Genomic DNA, 24,499 nt, shown 5'->3' with positions numbered 1-24,499 from the left:
ACCTCCTTAGTCACCTTCTCAAAGGATTCAATAAGGTTTGTGAGGCACGACCTGCCCTTCACAAAACCATGCTGACTATCCTTGATCACATTATTCCTATCTAGATGTGCATAAGTCCTATCCCTTACAATTCTCTCTAAAATTTTGCCCACAATAGAAGTGAGACTCACCGGCCTATAGTTACTAGGATTATCCCTACTCCCCTTCTTGAACAAGGGAACCACATTTGCTAGCCTCCAATCTTATGGCACTACTCCTGTAGACAACGAGGACATAAAAATCAAGGCCAATGGCTCTGCAATCTCCTCCCTTGCTTCCCAGAGAATCCTATGATAAATGCCATCAGGCCCAGGGGAATTCTGCATTCTGGCTTCCATGCAGAATTACCATAGTTGCATTCTCAGATGTCATCTGATTCCAATATAAGCATAGTATTTTGAATATTTAACAGCATTCCAGTTTGAGACACATGGTTATATTTTGAACTATAAAATACATCAAGTAAATGGGACTTGATATATTGCAAGTGGTTCATAGCTTGTAAGTTACAGGAGTGTTGCTTGTTTGGTTTTGCCATGAAATATAAGTTTTGAAGATGACTATCATTTGAGGGCAACCTCCCTTAGATGAAAACAAAATACAAACGTCTGAACAGATTGCATCTATTCTATTGTAATATTTGGTATGTTATAGTTTGGGGTTGCAGTTGTTAATCATCTAAACCAAGAAGTATAGAGTCAAAGCTCAAAGACTTGAAAAAAATGCTTGATTTGTTTGAAAATAATTAACCTTTAACTAGGCTCATATCTGTAAGTTTCAAGTGAATAAAAATAACTTACATCCTCCGTTTTGGGGGCAGTCCAGTGTTTCACTCTTATACTTTTGGGTAAAACATCACTTATTGGTGTTCTTGGAACATTTCCTATAGAGAGTCTTCTATAGATATGTAATAATTAAATCAGAATAATTACTTTATTGTATTAGGAGAGAACTTGTTCACAAATTTTTTTTTCATTTCAGTCAAAATGTGTAAATAGACCAGACTCCTTTTTTAGTGTTAGATTAAAATATTTTGAATGTATGCATTTTTTATTTGAAATGGTGTCTTTAAGTTATTGAAAATGTTAAGGTATCAAATAGCCATTATTTCTAGAAACAACACAATTAAAATGCACAATTTTGATTCTGACTTGAAAGGCCTGGTGTAAAGAAAATGGGTTACCATAACAAAAACTCAAGTTTGTAAAATATTTACAGGTAAAATTCAAATCTATACCCTAGAATAATGTCAACACTTAGTATTATTACTGTATATAACTGACAGCAACTTCTGTTTATACATGCACAATTAAATGTGTAAATATTGATGTTTCTGTACTCTCAATAGAAAAGCAAATAAGGATACTAACGTAGTTTTCAAAGATGGACTCAATACAGATTTACTGACTTGATGTGAACTTCAAGTACTTTGCATGACTCTCACTACAAAATTCAGTCAAAATTACCACTTTGATCAGTCAGGAATAATCAAAAACAAATAACTGTTACTAGTACAGGACTTGAGTATTGCATTCATCAGAACAATTCACAAGAATACTAATTCAAGGGGAAACTAAACAGTCAAATGAGCTCTCTTTCCTTGCTCTCCTACTTAAGAAATCAACCCAGGGGTCTTCACTACTGTACACTGCAAACCGAATTTGGTCAGTAAACTATCAACATCCTGGGGTTTACTATTGACCAGAAACTGAACTGGACTAGTCAAAAAAGTACTGTGGCTGTAAGAGCAAGTCAGAGGTTAGGAATCCTGTCGCGAGTAACTCACCATGTGTCTTCTCCAAAGCCTGCTCACCACCTAACAAGTCATGAGTGTGATGGAATACTTCCCACTTGCCTGGATGAGTACAGCTCCGACAACACTCCAGATGCTTGACACAATCCGGGACAAACCAGTCTGGTTAACTGGTACCACATCCACTCTCTCACCACTGACAGTAGCATCAGTGTGTACCATTTACAAGATGCACAGCAGAAATTCACCAAAACTCTGTAGACAGCACCATCCAAACCCACAATCACTTTAATCGCGTAGGACAAGAGTAGCTGATACATGGGAACCCCATCTTCTGCAAGCTGCCGTCTAAGCCAGTCACCATCTTGGCTTGGAAATATGTTACTGTTCCTTCAGTGATGCAGGGTCAATATTCTGAGGTGGCCTCTATAGATTCATTTTGGATATACTTGCAGCAAATGGACTGCAGTGGTTCAAGAAGGTATCTCACCATCATCTTCTCAAGGGCAAATAGGGATGAGCAGTACATGCTGGCCCAGTCAAAACAAATGTTGGGATTCCCACAGTTCCACATGCTTATAAGATTGTTTTTTTATTGGCAACCTCATAAATAGAGCCAAGCCATTTGTTCACTATGTTCAGTGGATACTGAAATAGAGCACATCAATGCCAATGCCAATCTTGAGGAATATCAGCTCCCCTGATCAGATCCTTTTTGCTGAATATTGTGCAAACTCATAAAAGGCCCCAAGGAGGGCCTAACAAGTGCCTTGTTTATCTCAGAATACTGTGAAAGGGTAAGGTTTCATCTGCCTCCAATCAGCTTTTGAAAGCTCTTGCCTAATACCGTCAAAATTGGCCTTTCTCCAATTTAGAACTTCAACTTTTGGATCTAGTCTATCCTTTTCCATCACTATTTTAAAACGAATAGAAGTTAAAATCCCCTATCATAACTACCCTATTATTCTTACAGATAGCTGAGATCTCCTTACAAGTTTGTTTCTCAATTTCCCTCTGACTATTGGGGGCTCTATAATACAATCCCAATAAGGTGATCATCCCTTTCTTATTTCTCAGTTCCACCCAAATAACTTCCCTGGATGTATTTCCAGGAATATCCTGCAATTGGACAACATTTGGTGGACAATTCTGAGTTAAAGAATGATTATGCGGACTCACAATTTATGATTGTAAAGAGAATGGATAAACATACCAAACCAGCACACAATAATCCATGCATGGTCTTATCAAGGCTCTGAATTTGTTAGTTCAGTTGACTGGACAACTGATTTGCAATGCAGTGATGCTAACAGTCGGGGTTCAGTGTGGCTGATGTTACCATGAAGAACCCTCCTTCTCAACCTCTCCCCTCGCCTGAGGCATGTTAACCTCAGGCCATAGCATGAGCAGTCATCTTTCTCTAATGAAACATCAGCCTATAGTCTGGCAGGAGCATGGCAATGTTTTCTTATGTACAACTGCAATGAGATATCTTTACTCCTATCGTAAAATCATCTTGTAATAACGGTCAATATGCTATTTGACTTGATTATTATAGCGCATTTAACAATTCCAAACAATTTTAAATTGTTAACACAATCTCACGGGCTTCATTTTACAATAGCTTAATAGTTTATATTTTGGTACATATAGGTTTTATCATGTGGATCCTTGGATTATTGTCTTGTGGATATCAAGTATTCTAAGATGCTGCATTTGTGCATTCATATGTAGGTAAATTGATTTTGTTTCACTTTATATAATTAATGGCTCAGTTTCCTTTTTAACTTGTAGCTTTACGATATAATCAGAAACAATGAAATGGTTAAATTGTTTATTTTAAGGATGCTACCGCACAGAACTGATGCCATTTTTATGAAGTGTAGGGTATTATTGGCAGCAGCTTGTGGATTTGGGGTTTAACCAAAAATCTGTATATCCCTGAAGTAATTGCAGCATTTTATTTTAATTCTAAGTGGCTAGATAGAGCCTTAAATTTATGATTGTGTTAGTCATGTCCAAATTATAAATCCATACAACTAATGTTTACTTTTTTGTTATAATTTTACCTTCACTGTATATTTCTTTAAATAGCCAAAATTGCCAATAAATACAAAAAATAATAAATTAAAATTATTTCAATAGTTCATCCTTGATAACTACAAATTATTCAGGACACTTATTATGAATGAATAGAATAAGCAGAAAACCAGATTTGAATAGTAGCTGCAAGCAACTCATAAAGTTCTATACAACCACTTTTATGACGGCAATAAAAATTAGACCAGTATTTATTTGCTTAAATTACTCCTGGTTTACTAATATCCTTTACAGAAAAGAACTGCCATTTTTACTTAGTCTGGTGTATATGTGAATGATGCTAGACCTATAGCAATGCGATTAGATCTTAGTTGCCCTCTGATATGGCTGAGCAATCTGTTCCATTATATAAAACCTCTACTTCAAAATTGCACAAAAAATTGTACAAATCATTTGAAATCAACCCAAATTAACAGAAATCAGAGGTGCATTGAATAATACCTTACAGCCAATGTCTCAGACTCCTCTATCAAGATCTCTGGGTATGCCCTATCCCATCAGCTGGACACATCCACCAAAATGGCAGCACAGTGGAATGCAGTCAAGAGGGAGAGGCCCTGGGAGTCCTCAACATCAATTCTGGACTCCATGAAGTCTCATGGCATCAGTTGAAACAAAGGCAAGAAACGTCCTGTTGATGAGCAACTATTGCCCATTGACAGCTGATAAGTCCATGTTCTTTCATGTTGAATACCTTTTAGAAGAAGTACCTTGAACAGCAAAGGTCTAGAATGCATGATGATGGGTACTTCAATGCGTATTACCAAGAATTGGTTAACACTATTACTACTGATGGAGATGCCAGCCTGAACCTGGAATCCATGGTGAGAAACCAACAGTAAGGTACCACAATCCATTGCAAGAACTGATTACTGCACAGTCCTTGTGGAGACAAGTTGCAGCATCAAATTGAGCGCAAACACATTCCAATGGAACAGATTTAGAAGAGATCTAGCAGTTCATGGCTAGATTATCTCCAAGACACTAAGCGCCATCAGTATTCAACATTGTATTCAACCATCATATGTAATCTCATGGTGTGGTTTTCTTTCTTCACCGCACCATAACCATCAAGTCAAAGGATCAACCCTGGTTCAATGAGGAATGCAGGAAAGCACGCCAGGAACACTACCCAGCATATCTAAATATTTAGGTGTCAACACAGATTCAGGACTAAACACATGGTATGCAGTAAAAGTAGCATGTCATAGATACAACTAAGCAAATCCATAACCAAAAGACCATAGCTCTATGATCCTGCTTTGGCCAGTTGTCAATAGTGATGAGCAATGGGAGGAGGGGCCCTCTAAGAATTCCCATTATTAATTATGGGAAGGCCAGCACATCAGTACAAATAAAGGCTCACGTTAATCTTCAGCCAGAAGAAGTGCTGAACAGCTGATCCACCTTGACCTTTTCTTGAAGTCAAACACATGAATTAGAAAGAGTTGGTCATTTGAACCTTTCCTGTTCCACCATTTGATAAAATTGTGGCTGTTCTCGTTGTCATCTCGACACTTTACTTTCATTTCTACCCCCATAACTTTTGACTCCCTTGTTAATCATATATCTGACTCCACCTTAAAAATATTCAATGATCCTACCTGCACTGTTATGTGGGAAGAGAACTCCACAGACTAATAACCCTTCTGAGAGAAACAAATTCTTGTCATCTCTGATTTAAATTGGAGATACTTTGTTTTGTATTTTGTCCCCTAGTTGTTGTTTTTAGTCTTTACCATAAGGAGAACCCACCTTTCAGCTTCCATCCTATCAAGTCCCTTTAGAGCCTATGCTTCAATTAAATAGCACTCATTTTTCTAAACTCTAAGGGATTCAGGCCCAAACTGTCCAGCATTTCATTAGATAACCCCTTCATCCAAAGAAATCAGTAAATTGAACCTTCCCAGTAATGCGTCTTATGATGTAATTTCTTAAGTGATCTCAAAACAATGTCTTGTACTACTTTAACAAAGCTTGGCTGCTTTTATATTCCATTTCCTGAGCAATATACATCAAAAGTCCATTTGCCTTCTTAATCACTTGCTGCGTCTGTTTATGATTTTGTTGTGATTCATATCTATGCATCGCAGATGCTAGTCTTCAGCCAATTTGATTACCTTCATGTAATATCAATAAACAGCTGAAGGCCCTGGGTAAGGCAAAAGCTTTGAGTTTTGACAACATTGTACTAGCAGTACTGAAGAATTGTACTTTAGAACTAGTTAATGCCTAGACAGCTTTTTCCAGTAGAGCTAAAACACTAGTACTTACCTGGCAATATGGAATATTGCCAATGTATGTCATGTCCTCAGAAATCAGAACAAATCCAATTCAGCCATCAATATACACTCTATTTTCAGGAAAATGATAGAAGATATTATTGACAGGACTGTGAGTGGCCCTTTATCAGCATAAACTGCTTACTAACATTAACTTTGAATTCTACCAGAACTACGCTGCTACAGACCCTTTAAAAGCTTTGGTTCAGACATGGGCAAAGTAAGATTAAAGTGACAATTGTTGTTGATATCAAGGTCAAATTTGACCGAGAATGAATATTGTCCTTATCTTGCTACATTTGAAAATGGACTGCTTCAATATCTGAGGAACCACGAATAGTGCTAAACATTGCATATTCATCAACAAACATCCCACTTCTAATCTTGTGCTTGAGGGAAGGTCATTAATGAAGCAGCTGAAGATGTTTAACCTGAGGGTTTCCTGCAGGATTTGCCCAGAGCTGGGGCGACTGACTTCCAACAATCACAATCATCTTCCTATATGTCAGGTATGACTCCAACCAGCACAGAGTTTTCCTTCTGATTCCCACTGACACCAATTTTGGTGGGGTTCATTGATGCCATACTTGGTCAAATGCAGCCTTGAGGTCAAGGACAGTCATTCTTATCTCACCTCTGAAATTCAGCTCTTTTGTCCATGTTTGAACCAAAACTGTAGTAAGGTCAGGACTGAGTGATCCTAGTGGAACCCAAATTGGGTATCAGTGAGCAGGTTATTGCTGAGCAGTTGATGACATTTTGTATTGCTTTATTGATGATCCAGAGTGGACTGATGGGATGGTAATTGGCCAGGTTGGATTTGTTGTGCTTTGTGTGTATGTGACATAACTGAACAATTTTCTATATTTTCGGGTAGATGCCAGAGTTGTAGCTGTACTGGAACAACTTGGCGGTTAGGGGTGCAGCATGTTCTGGAGCAAAAGTCTTCGCTATTACTACCAGAATGCTTTGTAGTATCCAGTGCCTCCAACTGTTTCTTGATTTCACATATTGTGAATTGAATTGGCTGAAGGCTGGCACCTGTGATGTTGGTAATGGATAATCTATTCTGGCTGAAGATTGTCATGAATGCTTCAGCTTTATCTTCAGCACTAATGTGGATGAGGTTCAGGATGGGGATATTTGTGGAATCTCCTCCTCCAGTGAGAGGTTTAATTGTTCACCACCGTTCATGACCAGATGTGGCAAGACTGCAACGTTTAAATCTGTTCTGTCAGTTGCAGGATCGCTTAGCTCTTCCTATCACTTGCTGATTAAATTGTTTGGCATGCAAGTAGTCCTGATTTGTAGCTTCACCAGGGTGATACCTCATTTTAAGATATGCCTAGTGCTCTTGCATGTTGTCATGTGTTCTTCTTAACCAGGGTTGATCCCTTTACTTAATGGTAATGGTAGAGCAGAGGATATATAAGGCCATGAAGTTGCTGATTGTGGTGGAGTACAACTCTGCTGCTGATGGTCTAAAGCACCTCATTGACACCCAATCTTGAGTTGCTAGATCTGTACAACATCAATATTATTTACTACAGTGATAGTGTCAGAAGTCACATGACACCAGGTTATAGTCCAACAGGTTTACTTGAAATCCCAAGCTTTCAGAGCGTTCAAAAAACTTGTGATTTCAAACCTGCTGGACTGTAACCTGGTGTCAAGTGACTTCTAACTTTCTCCATCCCAGTCCAACACTGGCACCTCCACATCACACTGATAGTGCCTCACAACATAATGCAAGGTATAACCAATGTGAAGGCGGGACTTTAACTCCACAAGGATGGCGTGGTGTTCACTCTTAACCATACTGTTTTAGATAGATGCATTTGCAGCAGATGGTTGGTGAGGCTGAGTGAAGTATGTTTTTCCTCTTGTTGGTTCCCTTAGGGACATTACTGAACCAGGCACATTGCCTGACAATCAACAGTGATTTTATAGTTATAATTATATTGTTAATTCCAGATTTTTATTGAATTTAAATTCAACCACCGATTATGGCGGGATTCAAATACAGTCAAACAGAAATGAAACACAGTCTTGAATTCTGGTTTACAGAACATTTACATTCTGTCTGCAAAAATGCCACTTCAACACACCGTTTTCCCTGGCCAACATCTGTGTCTCATGCTTACTGCAGGGCTCCAGCAAGGCTCAGTGCACACTAGAAAAACAGCAGCTCATTTTCCATTTGGGAACCATGCAGCATTGAGATCAATAAATTTAGAACCTATACACCACCTTCCAAGTCCTTATTCCCACTCCCACACATGGGCATCTTTCAACCCAGCCAACCCATTATTAGCTTTTCATTCTCCTTGGCATATGGTCATCCATCCCTCCATCCATCCAACTGGCATTCTCTCTCTCTGTCTGGTCTCAATCTCTGTCTACTTCTTATTTCTTGATTGTTTCTCTTTCTCTCGCTCCCCATTCTCTCATCACCTTTTTCTCTCTTCTGCCCCCTTTGCTACCCTTCTCCCCTGTTTTCCATTTTGCCTCTGCTTCACCCCTTCCCCCCCATCCCCCACATATTTTGTCACACAGCACTGGCTTCAGCCTTGGTCATTCACAGCTCCTAACCTCCCTATAATCTCTCTATGCACTGTCATTATCATCTCTTTATTGCTACCTTTGCTTCTGGAGCCATGACTCACCTTCTCTCAGCCTCGTATAAATACCTCCCTATTTCTCCCCTTTTTTTAGCTTTGACAAAGTGTCAGTTAGACTCGAAATGTCAGCTCTTTTCTCTCCTTACAGATGCTGCCAGACCTGCTGAGATTTTCCAGCATTTTCTCTTTTGGTTTCAGATTCCAGCATCCGCAGTAATTTGCTTTCATGAAGCAAGCTCAAGGCTTACTCCTGCTCCTAATTCGTATGTATGCTTATTACTTTGGGAATCTGGTTTCGGGAGTATGAACTGCCCCATCCAATCAAACGGCTTTTGAATGATTAGTGCCTTGATGTTTGGTAAATTGGCTGGTAAACAATGCTGCTGTCAGTGCTACTGCATTTGGAAGGACCTTGTGAAGGTAGCATTGATGGCTGTTTAACAGTATTTTGAAATGTTTGTTGCAGATTGTCTCAATCTCTTAAGTATATGTGCACTTCTTCTGCATCCTTTTCTAAGAACTAGAAATTCTTATATGATAAAAAACCCAAAATTGAACACAATTTCTGATTAAACCAATCTAAAACATACATACATACATACATATATATATATATATATATATACACACACACAAAGGTTTAGATTTTTACCTAAAAAATTCAACTATTCCAAGTTCACTGAATGAACTCTTCAAGAGTACCTTCTTTTTCCTCCTTGAATCAATGGCTATTATGGTAGGATACATAAGGCCACCAATACCCAAAGCATTTTCTAGTCTCGTCTGATCTCCAGATTCTGTCCACAACCAGCTAAAATGGAAGAAAGCATTTTTGCTAAACAATGTCATTCAACACGAAAACCATTTTTCTTTCCCAATTACATATTATCACGCATAGTAAATATCCTGGTAGCTGGATATGAATATTTCAGTTGAAGATCGAAAGGGGTTTTAAAAATTAAAAGGCTGTTCACAAAATAACATTAATTCAAGATTTCTTAAATAATTAGGAGCAGTACTATGATTCCCTTGCTTTTACATTTAATTTGGGCTCCAGAATTGTTCCTACAATCTGAAAGAAGACTGCTTTTGCACTAATCTTTAAAAGAGTAACAGGTCAGAATTTGGGCATTATAATCAGTTGGGTTAATATCAGAAACTTGTTTGGCAGTGATAGGGTTATTAGAGACTTGTTTGTGACAAACAAAGCCATGCCATACCATCCTGATTCTAAGGAAGGATCACCGAACCTGAAACATTAACTCTGATTTATCTTCATAGATGCTGCCAGACCTACAGAGCCTTTCTAGCAATTTCTAACCATCATCATATTAATTTAATAGATATAAAATACATATTTGGATTTTTCAAAGAGCTACAAGCAAAATGCCACATAATGGATTATGATACAAAATTGTGTCTTTTCGGGATTTGATGGGTAATTAGTTGTACTCTCCTAGACAGAAAGTTGTGATTAATGGTAGTTATCAAAGTGGACTAGTAGTCTCCAGCAGGGGTTAATATTAAGACCTTTGAATTTCACAATCTAAACAAGTGTAGAGAGCATTCTGTGGAGTGCACACCTCTGTGTTAACTCAACATTGCTACAAATATGCAGTTTTTGCTTGAAGCGTTTCACTGCCTAAGCACAAAACTAAATATTTTTATTTACTTAAGAACTTTCATTACTCTGAGGAGGTTTTAGGCCAATCTAGATCTAACAACATGCTCTGAAAACTCTGGCCATATTTTGACAAATTCCACCAGAGTAGCTGAGACAATCCACAATATTCTAAAAGTCAACAACATCCCAAGTAACATAAACCACAACATTCTAAAAGAGGTCAATCTGTCTATTTCCCAATGTTAAATTGTTCCCAATGCAATCTTATGAATTCTTCCTCATGGCTACCTCTGCCAATCCGACTAGCCGATCTACAGGAAGAGTAAAGTACTTCTTTTAGGTATACATCCTCATCATTCCCTCATTTATTGTTTGTTCCACATCTAACTACGGTTAGGGGTCCAAGACTTCTTTTTAAAAATTCATTCATGGGATGAGGCCAGCTAGAATTGCCCAGAGGACAGTTAAATGTCGACCAGCTAAGGATGGCAGTTTCTATTAGATTCTTAGTTCCAGATTTTGTTTTTACTGAATTCAAATTCTGCCATGGTAGAATTTGAACCTACGTCCCGGGAATATTACCTGGGTCTCTGGATTAACAGTCCGGCAATAATACCACTAGGTCATTGCCTGCCTTACTACCGCATGTCTTCTTCCACGTCTTTTTTCATATCTCTACCCATCAAATGATTCCCTGTAACAAGGTATCATGGTCAGTTTTCTCATCTTTGGAGGCTGATGCGCTGGCCTTCTTGAGACTGAGCATGTGTGTGGATGCTGCTGGATCCCACATAATCAAACAGAAGCTAAGGGTTGTGCAATAGGGATAGACGCTTAAGCATCTTGGTGGTAAGGGGACGACAGCACAGCCAGCACATTGGTTAGCATGACATGGAATTTTCAGCATAACTACATAAGTAATCACAGTTCTATCCTGCTACTTCAAGAAACATCTCCTCATGAGATGAGGAATGATAGCCACCTGTCTTTGTCTTCTTCTCCCTATTGTGTGATACTTTCTCCTGCAAGAGATGGAGGGATCGAGTGAGATGAAAGTATCTGAAAGAGCTATTAGTAGTGGTGCAAGAGCAGGAAAGGTTGGGAGATGTTCCCAGAATGCTTAGGAAGTACAGAGAGCAGAGTTAGTGGTTTGGGGATGATGGGGTGGGCAGGTGTAGTTGAATGCTGCATGAAATGATGAGAGTTGGAGATTATTAGCCTTGGTAGAAGATGCATGTGGTGGCAGAGCTTGTGAGTCTGGAGATCCTAAAATAACACTTCACCAAAAAAATGGGAAAAATCAGCCGATATAATTATTTGCCAAAGGTTGGAGAGGATAACTTAGTAGAGACTTTTCAATTTGCATGACAATTTGTGTTAATGTTGTTCTCACTGTAAACTCAACTACTCCTCACTTAAAAAGTCCTGGTGGAAGTTACTCACCCCCACTTTTTCTTTCTGTATTTGTCTGCTATTTTCACCAGTAAGGTCAAATAATCAGCTCTGCCCTTAGACTCTGGAAAGGAAAAGTTAATTAAAAGGTTAAAGGGGCAATTTTCATTAAAAATAATACAGAAAATATATAACACATTTCATTTGATCATATACCTGTGTCAGAAATATGGGGCAGCACAGCAATAATACATAATAGTTGATGATTACAAGTTGTCTTTAAGACTTCTTCACTGAGCATTTGCTGAAAAAAAAACAAAATGTTAATTTAAGTTGAAAGGGTTTAATCTCCTCAGTGCTGATTTTTTTATCTGTAATAAGAGGATATATTAGATTAGACTACTTACAGCGTGGAAACAGGCCCTTCGGCCCAACAAGTCCACACCGACCCGCCGAAGCGCAACCCACCCAGACCCATTCCCCTACACCTAACACTACAGACAATTTAGCATGGCCAATTCCCCTAGGAGAAAGTGAGGACTGCAGATGTTGGGGATCAGAGCTTAAAAATGTGTTGCTGGAAAAGCGCAGCAGGTCAGGCAGCATCAAAGGAGAAGGAGAATCGATGTTTCGGGCATAAGTCCTTGCCCTAAATGTCGATTCTCCTTCGATGCTGCGCTTTTCCAGCAACACATTTTTAATGCTCAATTCCCCTAACCTGCACATTTTTGGATTGTGGGAGGAAACCGGAGCATCCGGAGGAAACCCACGAAGACGCGGGGAGAATGTGCAAACTCCACACAGAGAGTTGCCTGAGGTGGGAATTGAACCCGGGTCTCTGGCGCTGTGAGGCAACAGTGCTAACCACTGTGCCATCGTGCCACCCATATTAATCTAAAACAGATACTCTATACTTCACAGTATCATTATTTCTTTAATGATTTCAGAAATTCAACATCAATCTCTTCAAAAAGGCATTTAATGGACATTTTAGAAGGAGATAATTTAAATACTTTAAAAAACTGGTCAGAAACTTGGAAACGATGATCCTAGTACTTCCCTCGTTATAGTAAAACCTTTGAGCTTTGTAATCTTTGCTCTCCTAACCTCCAAGCACATTGATGGGAAATTTTACAAAATAATATCATGGATGACTCCATATTCAAGTTTCTAAATTATTAAGCTGGCCTCAAAAAACTGAAACACAATTCATTACAGAAAATAAATTTGAGAGGATACTGAGAGGGATACACAATATAGTTACAGACTAGTTGAATCTGGATTGCAGTCATAAAACTAGAAGACACAAATAAATTTTACATTATATTAAAACATTCTCCACAAGGAATGGAAGTATTGGTATATTCTTCCAATTGGAATCATGAGGCTAATTTTGGACTCTAGTGTACCCAGGTAAAAGGGTGAGAATAATGAAGAGTGAAATTGAATTCAATTTCAACTGATGTGAAATTGTTTAGCATTTTGAATGCTTTTACAATTCTCTCACCAAATCCCAAATTACCTTATTTAAATATATTGCAAAGCTGTAGTCCAAAGCTCTTTTGTTTTGACATTCAATCAAAGTTACTCTAAAAATTGTAAGAGGCAGCTCTTGCCAGGATCAACTGAAGAATGTGGACAGTTTCAATAGCCATTTCTGCAGCGGAAATTAATTTTTGGACTCGTTTTTGACATATTGCAAAGATATTATCTTGATTCACTTTGCTTCAGACCAACAGGAAGATTCAATAATCATATTAAGGTTTTCCTGAGAGAAGGTATAGCAATTCATATGGATAGGAGGCAATGTGAATATCACATGCTCACTCATTAAACTAGTTCTGGCAATCTCCTCTTGGCACTATTTTCCCTACAGCAAAAGCAAAGTTTCTGGCAATGAGTTTGCAGTCTTTTACTCACGGGTTCTGAGGTATTTTACATTGACAATATCATACTCTGTTTGCTAATAGTTGAACAGTATTGTGTACCGTTTACTCTTACTGAACAGGACTTACCAAATACATACAAGAGAAGGTCAAAGGTTAGGAATACTGCCGCAAGTAACTCACCTTCTGACTCACCAAAGCCTGACCACTATCTACGAGGCAGAGGTTAGGAGTTTGATGGAATACTCACCACTGCCTGATGATTGCAGTTCTATCAATATTCAAGAAGCTTGATACCATCTAGAAAGCAGCCAGCTTGACTGACACCACATCCACAAACATTTAATCCAAGTTTCAAGATTTTGACCTAGCAACACTGAAGGATGGCAATATAATTCAGGATGACGTAGCTTGAAGGAGAATTTTCGGGTGGTGGTATTCCCATGCAACTGCTGTCATTCTAGATGGTAGTGGTCGAGAGTATGGAAGATTTTGTCTAGGGAGCTTTGCAGAATTATGCAGTACATGTTGTAGATTGTATACACTGCTCCTATTGTGAACTGATGTTAGAGGGTGTGAATGTGAATGTGGCACAAATCCTTTGTAGAATTATTTGAGAAAAAATGGAAGGAGGCTTGAATGGAACATTCACACCAGCATGGACAGTAGGAATCAAATAAAACAGTGTTGTGCTGGAAAAGAACAGCAGGTCAGACAGCATCCGAGAAGCAGGAGATGTTTCGGGCATAAGCCCTTCACCAAGAATGACAGAATGATGAAGGGTTTATGCCCGAAATGACTCTCCTGCTCCTTGGATGTTGCCTGACCTGCTGTGCTTTTCCAGCACCAACGTTTTGACGCATCTGCTATCCTCACTTTCTTCCAGTGGGATAGAATAGCTTATCTATGTTGGAAAATTTAATATTTTGTCGTTCACAAACAACAATCAGACTTATTTTGGATGGAGATATCGTGGTTCTTTTCCTAAGTCTATGCTCTTACCTCAAATGGTTTATATAGTGGCATCTGAGCATACAAATCAAGACCTTTATCAATAATGCCGGATATAGATGTTTCACCATTATAGTCAACAGTTTCATTGTGTGTTTGAAATATTTTAATTGTTGGAACTTGTTGAATCTAAGAAGCAATGATATTTTAAATTAGCTTGGAATTAATTATACTTAAGATCTGATACTTCATTTGACACCAAAATAAAATCTGCTAAATTGAAAATAACGTTTTGAAAATGCAGAAAATCCAAATACAGAAATCTTAAGTGGCAAATTTCTTACGTAATTTTAAAATGTGCACGTTAGAAATATGTTATCTACTTCTTTGGCTTTAGGTTTTGTGATTCGTGATTCTGACCAAAGTCACCAACCGGCAAAATTGCCATCTCACCTGCACGATTATAGCATGTGCCATATTACTTCCTCTTTCTTCACATTGCTGCCTGTCTCTGTTTTCAGTAGGGGACTAAGCAGTATTTTGCAGTGAAATAAGTGGTGCAGTCAATGGGTTCTTTTTAAAGGCAAGCTGTCCCTCTTAAAGAGATACAGCAATTAATTATATTGATGGGTTTTCATTAACAAAAAATTTGAACATTCAGGCAGAAAGAAGAATATGGGTACCATGAATCATGCTGGAGGTTTTATTTGTGGAGCTTGGACAAGAGGCCTTCAAGGACCACCCTCAGCGTGGCCAAGGAAGTTAATCAGTTGCTGCTGGGTCAGAGTTGGCAATTAAATATGCATGACATAAACTTTTAAGTGGGTTTTGGAAGAAAGAAATTCAGAATAATATTGGAACAATATATTACTCTCTAGTTAAATACGGTTTAGTAAGTTTCTACATAGGGAAATGGCCCAAATAGAATCCCTTAAAACTTATCTGAAGAACAAGACAAAACAGCTGTTTTGCAGGTGACTAAATATTGAAAAAGATGAGATGGATGCACATAAATCAGAAAATGTTGTATTAACAAAAGAATTGCAATTGTTCCCCAAAGTGTTTAGATATAGAAACTAGTCAGTTTTCAGTGAGGGAGAATGTCAAAGAAAGTGGGTGGCCTGCCCATCACCTTCCCATTTCATAATGGTGGGTGGCCATGCAGCAAAATCAGTAGCCTGTCAATTATATTTAAATAAATAATTAAGAATCAATTGAACTTGATATAGTGTTAAAGGATCTAGTGCCTTTCTTATACGTTGTGGTCTTTTTTAAAATATATTTTCATTGAAAAATAGATTTTTAAATATTACAACAAATACAAAACAAGGCAATTCAAAACAATACAAAGAAAGAACACCAAAAAAGTGTAAAAAACCCAAACCGCCCTCATGTACAAATGTATAAATATGCATAGAAAAAAATATTTAAAAACTCCAACTAACTACTTAACTAAATAAATAATACCCCAAAACAAATTAGTAAATAATAATAACGCAGCTCAACCAAACAAAACACTCACTCTCAAATACTGAGAGCATTAGTTTTCACATATTCATACATTCGCAGTTCTCCCTCTCTGGATATTGGACTTGTAAAGCACAACCATTATGGCTATATAAAAGCCCTTATTAGTGTGGCAGACAAATCTATGTCCAGTTATTCCAAAAAAGGCCGCCACGTCTTATAGAAATTCTCAGTCTTGTGGTGTACCATATTTGTAAGAAAATCCAAGCGGATATGCTCCATAACACTTTTACGCCAACCCTTTCAGATAGCCAACCTAACAAGATAGTCTTTCTCATGCAGAAAGCGATGATGTTGAAAAGTTTTTTCCTATGCGCATCTACAGGGAACACACTGGGCAGACCAAGAAGAAGAGAGATCGGGTTCTTTTTCACCCTAACACCCAAAATCCCCTCCATTGCACCTGCCATGGGGGTCCAGTATGTTTGAAGCCTACCACAAGACCAGAGACAATGGATAAGAGTGCCCGTACAAACTCTACACTTGGGACATGTTGAAGATACCCTTGTTTAAATTTTGACAAATGATCCAGAGCCAAGTGGACCCTGTGGAGAATCTTCAATCGAAAAGCATTGGCCCTACTACAAACTGATATCTTTCTTGCATTTTCCCAAATATCCTCCCATGCCTCTGAGGAGACCTCCATGCCTAGTTTTCTGTCCCACACCCTGCAGAGTCGGTCAAACGCACCCCCCGCCCCCCCATTGATAATATAAAGTGCTGACAGAAAAGGTACTCTTAGCACTAAGCACCCTCCTCTCTATGTCGTATTTGTAGAGATCAATCAAAAGTGTAGTCTTTTTTTGAATAAAATCCCTAACTTGAAAAAACGAAAGACGTCCCTGTTAGATAGCTCATATTTTCGTGATCACGACATCATTATGTTTCCCCCAAATAAATCACTCATGCAAGACACACCCCACACCCCTAGCTGTCCAATGTTAGAATCCTGAATCCATCGTCCCCGGTTGAAAACCCGGCATACCCACTATAGGTGTAAGAAAAAATGTTTTGCCAATATTGCTTTCCCTCTGCCAAATTGCCCTTCTTGCTTTAACAGTCTTGGTAACTGCTGGCTTATGGCAATATTCCATAACTGTCCTCATTTTGTCCAAAACAGCAAGCTAGTAAGGGGGCACCTTGCCTGAGAGATTCTGATATCTAGCCATATTGAAAGAGGGTCCTCACAAGCCCAATCGCTCATGTAAGATAAAAGCAAGCTTAATTGATCATTTCAAATGTCTGGGAGATCCACTCTCCCAAATATGTGAAGCAATTTAGCTAATTTAGTAAGGGGCCGCTTATGATGCCAAATAAAAGAGCTGAACCAGCCGTTTAGTCTCCTGAATGTTTGCTTATGGAAAATCAGGGGGAGAATCCATATAGGGTACAAAAAACGGGGGAGAATATTCATCTTAATAAGCGCTATCTGACCTAACCATGAGACTGAAAGTGCCTCCCATCTTTGAAGGTCTTGTTTGGTTTTGTCAAATAATTCAACAAAATTAGAACTGGACTGATGAATATGCTCAAATACACAAAAACCCCCTGTGACCACTTTAATGGAAATCGTTATTCACCCTTAAGACCTAGCACCTTCGTAAGACTACCATAGGCATAGCCTCTGATTTTGCAAAATTAATCTTGTACCCTGAAAAGGTGCCAAACGTGCTGATGCATTGTATCAGGCGAGGTACCGAAACTACTGGATTTGACATCATCCGCATACAACAAAATCTTACGTAATTTTGACCCCTCTTCTGGAGCCGATATATTAGGATCCCTATGAATGGCCTCTGTCAATGGTTCAATCACCAATGTAAAAAGCAATGGCAAAAGGGACAGCCCTGCTGGCTGCCTCTAAAAATGTTAGAATTGCTTCATCGTACCCCATTGGTGATGACCGCAGTGAGAGGACCACTGTAGAGAACCTTTACCCATCTTATAAAAGCTTTGAGGAGAAAGTGAGGTCTGCAGATGCTGGAGATCAAAGTTGAAACTTTATTGCTGGAACAGCACAGCAGGTCAGGCAGCATCCAGGGAACAGGAGATTCGACGTTTCGGGCACAGGCCCTTCTTCAGGAATGAGCAGAGAGTGTTCAGCAGGAGAAGATAAAAGGTAGGGAGGAGGGACTTGGAGGAGGGGCGTTAGAAATGTGATAGGTGGAAAGAGGTCAAGGTGAGGGTGATAGGTCGGAGTAGGATGGAGGCGGAGAGGTCAAGAAGAAGACTCTTCTTTATCTTCCGACTGGGAGCCCTCCAACCACAGGGGATGAACTTGGACTTCACCAGTTTCTCCCTCCCCCCACCTTGTCTCAGCCGAGTCCCTCCCGCCCGGCACCGCCTTCCTGGCCTGCAGTCTTCTTCTTGACCTCTCTGCCTCCATCCTACTCCGACCTATCACCCTCACCTTGACCTCTTTCCACCTATCACATTTCCAACGCCCCTCCTCCAAGTCCCTCCTCCCTACCTTTTATCTTCTCCTGCTGAACACTCTCTGCTCATTCCTGAAGAAGGGCCTGTGCCCGAAACGTCGAATCTCCTGTTCCCTGGATGCTGCCTGACCTGCTGTGCTGTTCCAGCAATAAAGTTTCAACTTATAAAAGCTTTGCCCAAGCCAAACCACTCCAGAGAGTAAAAAACGTACAGCCACTCAATTCGGTCAAATGCCTTCTCTGCATCCAGAGAAATCACCAATCATTGTACGGACTGTTGTTGACACGCTTGGATTAAATTAAGCAACCTCCTAACATTAATGGAGGATCTGTGGCCTTTTATGAAGCCTGTCTGGTCCTCTTTAACAATAGAAGGTAACACAGTCTCCAGCCTTAACAGAAGAGTCTTAGAGAGAATCCTGAAGCCCACATTTAAGAGTGAAATGGGCCTGTACAAAGCACAGCCCTCTGGGACCTTCCCTTTTTAAGAATAAGTGAAATATTGGCCTCTCTCAGGGATGGAGGGAGACGATCACGACCACATGAGTCATTGAACATGTTGAGCATCGGGCCTGACAACATGTCTATAAATTCCTTGGGAAGTCCATCAGGACCAGGCACCTTTCCACTCTGAAGCTGCTTCACAGCCTCCTGCACCTCTTGGTCTGATAAGGGGGCACTTAGAAAAGATTCTTGTTCGGGAGTCATACCTGGGAACTCCAGATCCTTGAAAATCGACTCCATCTTGACCCGTCCCTCCTCACAATCCTTAGACTGGCATAATTCAGAGTAAAATCTCTGGAATGCTGTATTTATCTTTTTGGAATCACATGTTAGGTTCCCAGACTCTTCCCTAATCGATGTAATAGCTGGAGAGGTGCTCCTTTCCTGGCGAGATATGCCTGGCTTGTCATCATGCTCATATAACCTTTGCTTTACGAATGTAAGCTCCTTCTTTGCTGTCTGCGTGAGCACGGAATTCAATGCAGACTGTAGCACCATCATTCTCTGTAGCTTGACCAAAGGAGGCCTGTCAAAGTAAACTTTCTCGGCTGTTTTCAACCGTGCGCGAGAAGTTGCTGTTTGCCCATCTGCCACTCCCTACTGGCAGAGTAGGAAATAATTAATTCCCTGGCATAGGCCTTGGCAGTTTCCCAAAGGACAGATGGGCTACTAACTAAGCTGAATGAATGTCTAGGTATGTCCGAAATTCCCTAGAGAAGTACTCCACAAACTTATTATCCTTAAGGATAAAGGGATCCATTCGTCAGTGCCTCGGGCCCACTATAGCATCCTTAATCTTAACCAACAGGTACACTGGAATAAGATTGGAGATGGTAACATTACCAATTGTACAAGATGCCACCCAGTCCAGGGTTGCCTCAGGGGTCAGAAAAAAATCAATCTGGTGTGACATCTGTGTGGGTTGGAAAAAACATGAAATCCCAGCCTGTAGGATGGAGATGCCTCCAAATATCCACCAACCCTTACTCCACACACAGATCCACTACTTGTTTAGTTTGTACAGAGGGTATCGGGGGGCCTTTGGGCAACCATGGGATCCATAAGACAATTAAAATTTCCCCCTATAATGATATGCCTGGACTCAAGACTGCTCAATTTAAAGAACGCATACACCAGAAATTTGAGGAGATGGACCTGAGGGCAATAAAAATTTAAAACTCCATATTCTTTCCCATTTATCAGGGCTTTGAGAATTACAAACCTCCTGTGTGTGTCTTTAACACACTCTAGTAACTTAAATGGGAGATTCCTCCTAACCAATATAACTGTTCCCCTACTTCTGGTATTACAAGATGAAAAGTAAACACGACCAAAGCCATTCTACTGTAGTTTCAAATAATCCCTATCATCCAAGTGTGTCTCTTGTAACAAAGCATATTCACCTTTTCCTTTCTAAGACTTGCAAGTACCTTCTTTCTCTTAACGGTGAGTGACTCCCCTTGATGCTCCAGGTACGCCATTTCATCAAGTCATTAGCCATAACCTTCTACAGTAACATTTAAATTCTAGACAGGAGAAACTTGAACCATAAATCACCAAACCTTAGTGTCACAAGATTCTTTGAACATAAAAACGACATAAACTAAACCACGACAATTATCAAACCAACAAAGCTATCAAAGACTATACATAACAAAACCAAAAAACAATCCAACATATAAAGCGCCAACAGCGCTGAATAGGAGAACTCACCCCTGCCCAAAGGGAGCAACTACACCTCCCAAAACTCAACTTCCCATCCCACTGCCACTACTGCAGCCTGGGCATTTAAATACCTTAACTGGGCAAAAACTGCCCCTAAGTAGGCACCTAGCCACCCCAACCATTTTCCCCCCTTCTAGCTAGAGCAGCCCCACAAACGCAAGCAAAAAAGAAAGAAAATACACCATGAAATAGCAATGTGAATAAAGAAATTTTGAAAAAAAAGGGTCGGTACCCTCTCCATCCTTTTGTATAACTTAACTTAGAAATCGCAAGTACACATCACCTCGTCAACCACCGCCAAACATAGTTTAGACCAGATTATTACCATTAAAAAAGATAGGAAAAGAAAGCCCCGACCGGACTTGCTCTATTTTTTAAAAAGAAAAATCAAAGACATATCCAAACAACACTACTATTTGTACATACTAAATTGTTCAGATTAAGTTAATTTGTCCATAAAGTCTCTTGCGTTCTCCGACGTGTCGAAGAGATGCACAGATCCTTCTAAGGTGATCCAAAGCACCGCTGGATACCTCACAGAATACTGGATCTCAAGCTCCCTCAATCTTCTCTTGACGCTGTCATGGAATTTTCTTTTCTGGATCATTGCCGCTGAGAAGTCCAGGAAGAACATGATCTTAGAGCCCTCGTAAACCAGGGCCTTTGGATCCTTCCCCTGGATTCAAGAAGCTTCCACTTATATCTATAATGATGAAACCGCACCAAGATAGGACGAGGATGTTGATCCAGACCTGACCTCTGCGCCGTGACCCGCTGAGCCCTCTCGATCTTCAAGCCTCTCATTCCAGCCTCCAAGTTAAGGAATTTCAGCAACCAGTCCTTAATAAATTCCGTTGGCCGCTCACCTTCCTTGGTCCGGCAGACCAACGATTCAAATATTTTTTCTCCTGCCCCAGTTCTTGAGATCATTAACTTGGTCACGCAAATTATGGACCTGCGTCTCCAGGCTTGGTTCCTATTCTTGGAGGAACTAGTATCAGCTTCCACCACTGCGACTCTGTATTCTACTTCTTCCGGCCTTTCCTCCAGGATTCCCAGCTGCTGTTCATGGTTCTGCAGCATGATAGAGATCGGGGCCAGCTTCTCCTCTATCGGCTTATCCAACATCTCGTGAGATTTCGCAAGCTCCTACACCAGGGCCTGGTAATACATCGAGTCCGAGGTTCTTTCAGGCTGGGCCGCGGGCATGGCCTCGGACATACCTCCTCCTTTCTTTGGCATCCCTGAACAGCGAAAACCAAGGTAAGTTGATTTTTAACAGTTTCCTGGGACTTCACAACCTTTCTAGAGTCCCAGGATATCGCAGTGGTCCAGGTAGGATGGGTTAAAAGTTCGTCCTGCTTGCGCTGCGGTACGGAGCTCTGCAACTGAACTTACTAGATCGCCGCCATCTTGGATCCCCTACATGTTGTAGATTTTAACCATGGATGGTGGAATCATTTTCACAAATTCAAATGTACTAACAATTAATTATCAACAAAAGAACTAATTTTATATCAAGTTTTGAGTCACCTAGAGCTGGACACTCAGTACAAATTTCTTTCCAGTTAATTTCTTTAACATTTTATTGGCCCTCAAAACACCCTGTTTCACCCTTAGCATTAAGTTCCAATATACCACAATGGGCAGTGGTTTTGTCTGAATACACAGCCATTCTAATTGTCCAATCAAACTTCTTACCTGCTCTATTTCTTCTTTGGTTGCAACATCATTTTTTCTTGACCTGGCCTCTCAATATCTCTACTATGATTGTTGAATCAAGGTTACTCCCAATCCACTTTGAATCACATGTAAGCTTATATATTTAAGGCCCCAGAAAGATGACTTAGAATTTCAAATTCTCTATTATCTTATTTAAATCAAATTGTTCAAATTCTGCAGAACCTCCCCATAGAAGATTATTGGTATGCATCAAAAGATGTCTAAGAGTTTCTCCATGACACTGATAGAACATTGCTAAATCTGCTTTTAGCAGAATATAGCCTATTTTCACTAAGATTGACCTAACTGAGAAATACCATATACTTAACACATCATTCAATCCCCAAACAAGTTTGTTTAATTCCCATTGTTTCCCTTCTTCATCACTTGTTTCTAGAGATGATTTTTAAAAAAAACTTCATTTTGAAATTTTTACTCGACAAATATATCAACTTATATACTTCCATTCATAGAGTGGCTAAGAGAACAAAAAAAATGTTCAAGATCACTTTTCCTGCTTTGGAGAAAATCCATTTAGCATCTTGACCATCAGCCTCTTTGAAACCTTGAGTCATTAGTCTTGTATTAGCATTTTGGGCCCAATCTGGGAGAATTTTTTTCCTCCATCTGTGTGGTATGCTGGCACTTTAGAATAGACAGCAAACTCCTTGCAATGATCTAACTCTTTGTTTTTGTTTTATTTCCTATTGATTTATCTTCTGACTTTTTTGCAGCCACCAAGGCCTTCCAATATTCACAGAATCACATAAGTATTATAGCGCAGATAGTGGTCATTTGGCTGCTTGTGTCTGCCCTGACTCTGCAACTGAGCACTATGACTTCTGCCTTTTCCCCGGTACTTTTGCATGTTGCTTCTATTCAAATAATCCTTAATATCTCCTGATTATCTCAACTGAACCTGCCTCCACAACATTTCCAGCCAGTGCATTCTAGACCCAATTAATTCATTTGTATATTAGTTTTTTTACCTCACATCTTGTTTGCTACATTGCAAATCTATTAAAATCTATGCTCTCTTATTCTTAATACTTTTATGAGCAAGAACGGTTTCTCCCTTTCTACCGCATCCAGATCTCTCACGACTTTGAAAACTTCTAATCAGATCTCCACGCTGCCTCCTCCCGCCTCAAGGTGAACAGTCTAATCCTTTCCAATCTATCCTCATAACCGAAGTTTCTTATTCTTGGAACTATCTTTGCAAATCTCTTCTGTCCTCTCTCTAATGCATTCTTCTTGTGGAGTAGCACCCAGATCTGTGAACAATATTCCAGATAAGTCTCAAAAATATCTTGCATCAGTTCAGCATAATCTCCTTGCTCTTGTACTCTATGCCCCTATTAATAAGTCCAGGATATTGTGTGTTTTATTAACTGGTCTCTCCACCTTCCTTGCCACCTTCAATGAACTGTGTGCACATGCCCCCAAGTCCCTCTGCTCCTGATCTACTTGTGCATAAATCATTGAAGGTCTTAAGTGTTCTTGTAGTGTTCCTAGCTTTTTCTGTCGTTGTTGTCCTATCACATATTGTAGTTAAACTACAATCTCTAATTGCCCTCCTATATCTTTCTGAATTACTCCTACAGAATCTCTCTCTCCCATGAATAGCAGTTGCACTGATAGTATGTGATCATCATCTAGTGCCAGTGTCATTTCCAGTTCTAATTTGGGGACTGGAATTATATTTTTGATTTTACTTGTATAACTTCTTGACATATGGTCACATCCATCTATTCATTAGACCCTTTAGGTTTGTAGATTAGTGGTGCTGGAAGAGTACAGCTGTTCAAGCAGCAAACGAGGAGCAGTAAAATCGACGTTTCGGGCAAAAGCCCTTCATCAGGAATAAAGGCAGAGAGCCTAAAGCATGGAGAGATAAGCTAGAGGAGGGTGGGGGTGGGGAGAAAGTAGCATAGAGTA

General features: G+C 39.7%; 1 protein-coding gene across 7 annotated transcripts in view; it reads right to left on the bottom strand.

The window, feature by feature from the left end:
• Positions 1–24,499, bottom strand: part of LOC122541222 (protein disulfide-isomerase A6-like) — an 82,159-nt gene that overhangs the window by 5,654 nt on the left and 52,006 nt on the right. For 2 of the 7 annotated variants that reach the window (XM_043677856.1, XM_043677847.1), the window contains exons 8-12: positions 14,700–14,837; positions 12,028–12,115; positions 11,863–11,935; positions 9,448–9,606; positions 840–936 (exon numbers count right to left, since the gene is read on the bottom strand). In XM_043677856.1, the coding sequence (XP_043533791.1) occupies positions 840–936; positions 9,448–9,606; positions 11,863–11,935; positions 12,028–12,115; positions 14,700–14,837 (555 nt within the window). The remainder of the gene's footprint in view (positions 1–839; positions 937–9,447; positions 9,607–11,862; positions 11,936–12,027; positions 12,116–14,699; positions 14,838–24,499) is intronic. The other 5 variants (XR_006309544.1, XM_043677851.1, XM_043677869.1 and 2 more) reach the window with 5 other exon arrangements.

Source organism: Chiloscyllium plagiosum, chromosome 3 (assembly GCF_004010195.1).
Source record: "Chiloscyllium plagiosum isolate BGI_BamShark_2017 chromosome 3, ASM401019v2, whole genome shotgun sequence".
In the NCBI taxonomy this organism is placed as follows: Eukaryota; Metazoa; Chordata; class Chondrichthyes; order Orectolobiformes; family Hemiscylliidae; genus Chiloscyllium; species Chiloscyllium plagiosum.
Note: the sequence above shows the minus strand (reverse complement) of the source record. Positions and strands in the feature narration are given on the sequence as shown.